This window comes from Eimeria tenella, genomic scaffold (assembly GCF_000499545.2).
Source record: "Eimeria tenella Houghton genomic scaffold, Eth_scaff451, whole genome shotgun sequence".
In the NCBI taxonomy this organism is placed as follows: Eukaryota; Apicomplexa; class Conoidasida; order Eucoccidiorida; family Eimeriidae; genus Eimeria; species Eimeria tenella.
Window position 1 is genome coordinate 187 of NW_013543376.1, and position 3,980 is coordinate 4,166.

General features: G+C 47.0%; 2 protein-coding genes across 2 annotated transcripts; both read left to right on the forward strand.

The window, feature by feature from the left end:
- Nucleotides 1-330: 330 nt before the first annotated feature.
- ETH_00001230 (uncharacterized protein) lies at nt 331-1,504 on the forward strand (the record flags this gene model as incomplete). Its single annotated transcript, XM_013377085.1, has 3 exons — nt 331-484; nt 561-772; nt 1,331-1,504. The coding sequence occupies 3 exons, from the start codon at nt 331-333 to the stop codon at nt 1,502-1,504; spliced, it is 540 nt and encodes a 179-aa protein (XP_013232539.1).
- A 330-nt stretch (nt 1,505-1,834) lies between these two features.
- ETH_00001235 (tropomyosin 1 alpha chain, putative) lies at nt 1,835-3,931 on the forward strand (the record flags this gene model as incomplete). The annotated part of the gene is made up of 4 exons (XM_013377086.1): nt 1,835-1,942; nt 2,434-2,505; nt 2,986-3,369; nt 3,461-3,931. 4 exons carry the CDS (start codon nt 1,835-1,837, stop codon nt 3,929-3,931), a joined length of 1,035 nt encoding a protein of 344 aa, XP_013232540.1.
- Nucleotides 3,932-3,980: the final 49 nt, after the last annotated feature.

The window sequence follows — 3,980 nt, forward strand, 5'->3', positions numbered from 1 at the left end:
AAATCTTTTTAAGAGAATAATTAAGTTATTTCGCATTTAGGTTCCACTAAAAGCAAGAGAAACCGGAAAAATCGCCGGTGATCGAGGCACATTGCGCCGCGCTCCGCGAGTGACCTGGTTGAGAAAGACACGTGCAAATAGCGGGGGTTCAATTGCATTTCGGATTAAATATTCGGTTAAAGTGTTCAAATTCCAACAACGGAAAGTTTTTAATTTTTCAAGTTTCACGTTCCTGCTGTGCATACACCCGAAGCGCCGCCACGTGCAGACTCGCGTTCAAGTTGAACAGCCGGCGATCCATTCACTTAGAGCTCTTGAAACAATTTCAGAATGGAAGATCTTCACTTTCCCTGCCTTTTAAAGGCCCTTTTATGTTTATTTTTCCTTTTCCCGTTGCTTTCTTCCGGCGAGCCGCGCGGGAAAAATGAGCTCGCTGAGCCCGCGGCGGCCGGCCTGCCGCTTTCGCGGTTCGCGCAGGCCAAAGGTACACGCTGATCTTCAGTTTTATTTATTTCTTTCATTTCAAAAACTTATTTTTAATTCCCTTGGGTCTGCTTCAGAGCGCTTTCTCGGCGCCATCGCCGGGGGGGCCCTAACTGGCACCCTCGGGACCCTGGCAGGGGCCCCCGTGGCCGGGATGGGAGCTGCAGCGGGGCTTCCCGTTGCTGCTGCTGCTGCTGCTCCTGCTGCAGCACAAGGCGTTACTGCTGCAGCTCCTGAAGCTGCTGCTGCTGCTGCTGCAGGGCTCCCCCCAGTGGACCTGGACGCCATCGTAAGGGTTTTGGAAAGGCGCTTCAAATGTCGCCGCGTTCAAACCCTAAACCCTAAACCCTAAACCCTCGCTCTCCAGGCTGCAGACCAGGAGGCAGTGGACGCGGAAATCGAAAAGAGTAATGACGCTCAAGACGGAAACTTTCTTTTGTTTTAATTCATTTGTTTTTCTCTGCAGCAACAAAGCTCGGAAACAAACTCAAAGAAGCTGTTGACGTAATTTTTCAATTTCCAACATAATTCTTTATTTCAATTTCCAAAACTCCATTTGCTTCCAGATGCTGTCCGCAGCCACTCAGTCCCACGTCCGCAAGGTGCGCTTCCTTTTGCTGCTGCTGCTGCTGCAGCAGCAGCAGCAGCAGCAGCAGCAGCTTGTCGACTTGAATTCGCGCAAAAGACGAGTTCTTTTCATATTTAATTTCCGAGTTATCTCTAATGGTTTTAATGCCTAAATGGACCTCTTTTTGGCTCATTTTTGCTGCTTTTTGCTTCACTTTCGCTGCACTTTTCTTTTAATTTTTTGCAAATTATTGTTTGCAAATTATGTTTTGCTGCGCAGGGAGTGGACTACTCGGCCTCAGTGGTGCAGCCGCCGCCGCCGCCCGAAGCGCAAACGGTAATTTGGAATTCAGCAGCAGCAGCAGCAGCAGCTGCTGCAGCAGCAACTTGCACAGGGGCTGGAGTTGACGGCGGCAGCAGCTCGTGGGTGTTTCGAGGCTGCATGCGAATTTGAAAAGGAATAAAATGAAACAAAATGAAACAAATGATTTTAATTTCAAACTGTTTCCAATCTTTCCAGCTCAAGACTCCCAGTACACCGCGCCGGTGATCATTTTGCTGCCGCCGGAGCCGACGCCCACGTGGGTGGAACTTGCAAAATGCAACTTGAACAAAAAAAAAGATCGAAAAGACCGAAAAAATCAAAATGATAGATCAAAAAACTAAAATTATTCCGAAAATTGCACTTTTTAACCTCCAAAATGCTCTTATTTTCCCGCTTTCCAGAGAAAAACTTGAATTTGCAAGAGCCGTGGCTTGCCTCGGAAAGTTGAACTCCCCCGAAATGCGGGAGGCCAGAAGCGCCGAGTTGACGGAAATGGCAACAATAAAAGGAAAAACGGAATCCGAGTTGGAAAGAGAAATCGAAGAGACCAAAGAAGAGCTTACCAAGGTACAAACTTCCCTTTTCCTGCTGCTGCTGCTGCTGCTGCTGCTGCTGCTGCTGCTGCTGTTGCTGCGTTACCGCGGAGCGCTGTTTGCCAGGCTTCGTGCTGCTCTCTTTTGCTTCTTTTTCTTTTCAAATGCCTTTTCGAGCTGCTGCAGTGCCTCTGGCCGCAGCAGCAGCAGCAGCAGCTTCTAGTCTTCGTGGAATTGCCTTTTCTCTTAATGCTGCAGTCTTTCGAATTTAAATTCTTTCAAAATTAATTTCCTAAAATGGCTCTTTTGCTGCTGCTGATAAATTGGTCCCTCCCGCTGCTGCTGCGTTTTGTGCTGCTCATTCTCTTCACTTAAACGAAATACGTGAAATTAATTCAACTAATTCCCGCAATTTGATTAAACAAACCAATTCAATTAAACTAAACTAATTGAATTAAATCAATTTAATTAATTTAATTAAATTTAATTAATTGTTTGCCTGCAATGGACTTGTTCGCATTTCAGAGCAAAGCCGACAGAAGAAGAGTTCAGCAAGAACTGCGGCAAGTGGCTTCGAACGCCGTGGAGGGCTCTGCGGTGAGAAGTTGAAATTCAATTATTTTTAATTTCTTTTTGATTCATTTTAATTTCTTTTCAATTTATTTCCATTTCTTTTTAATTTATTTCGATTTATTTTTGATTCTTTTGCAAGTTGAATGCTGCGTAAAAATGGAAGCTGAAGAGCCCTTCAATTGCTGCTTTGTTGCGGAGTGTGAATATCTTTTGCTGCACTTTTGATTTTAAATTTAAATTTAAATTTTATTTGTGTTATATTCCTTTTATGTCCTTTTCTGTTTAAATCCTCCTTACCTTCTGCATGCAAGCACATGCACATAATTATTTGCACAAGAACAAATAATAAAACACAATTAACTGCACAAAAGCAAACAGAAAAAGCAAAACGCAACTAATAATGGCATTTTATTTGTTTATTTGTCCTTTTGAATGAGCACTTGCTGCTGCAGCCCTCTGCTGCACTTGGACTTGTTGAATTATTTTTTTGAACTTCTGCTGCAGTCCCAGGCCGACGTTTTGTTTCTCAAACATGACGTGCAGCTGGCTGACGAGAAGATTACAATTTATTTGGACAAGTTGACGCGTTTGGAGCAGAAGCTTTCGCGGCTGCGGAGCCAGCAGCAGCAGCAGCAGCAGCAGCAGCAGCAGGAGGAGCAGCAGCAGCAGGAGGAGGAGGAGCAGCAGCAAGCAGCAGCAGCAGCAGAGGAAGAGGAAGAGGCCGAGGAGGAGGAGGAGGAGCGGGACTTCGAGAAACGCAAAAAGACAAAAAAACAAAAAAAGAAATCTAGAAGACTTCAGGAAAAAACTCCAAAACAAAAAGACAGGAAAAATAAAACTGCAGCAAAACCCGCCAAGAAAATCGAAAAAGCCAAACCCGCAGCAGCAGTGAGTACATACACCCCAGCGCACCGCAGCAGCAGGCCCCAACTGCTTTATTTAATTTTATTTAATTGAATTTTACTTCATTTTATTTCAGACACAAAAGAAAAGTGCAGCAGAGAAGAAAAGCAAGAAGCAGCCTTTCTTCGCCCAAATAGAAGAAGCGCAGGGACAGCAGCTGCTCCCGCAGCAGCAGCAGCAGCAGCAGCAGCAGCCCCAGCCGCAACCGCAGCAACTCCAGCAGCAGACGCAGCCGCAGCCGCAACAGCAGCAGACGCAGCAGCAGCCGCAACAACCGCAGCAGCAGCAGCAGACGGTCACTCCCCCCCAGCTGCAGCAGCAGCAGCAGACCACCACTCCTCCGCAGCTGCAGCAGCAGCAACAGCAGCAGCAGACCCTCACTCCCCAGCAGGCGCAGCAGCAGATAGAGTACCAGTACCACCTGCAGCAGATGCAGCTCGAGACGCAGCGGCAGCAGCAGCAGCAGCTGCTGGCCCAAGCAGCAAATATCCCAACAGAAAAAGCCCCCTCCAGCTGGTTCTCGAAGCGCCGCAGGAATGCAGAGTAAAGCAGCAGCAAGAGTCCCAGTAGCAGCAGCAGCAGCTGCTGCTGCTGCT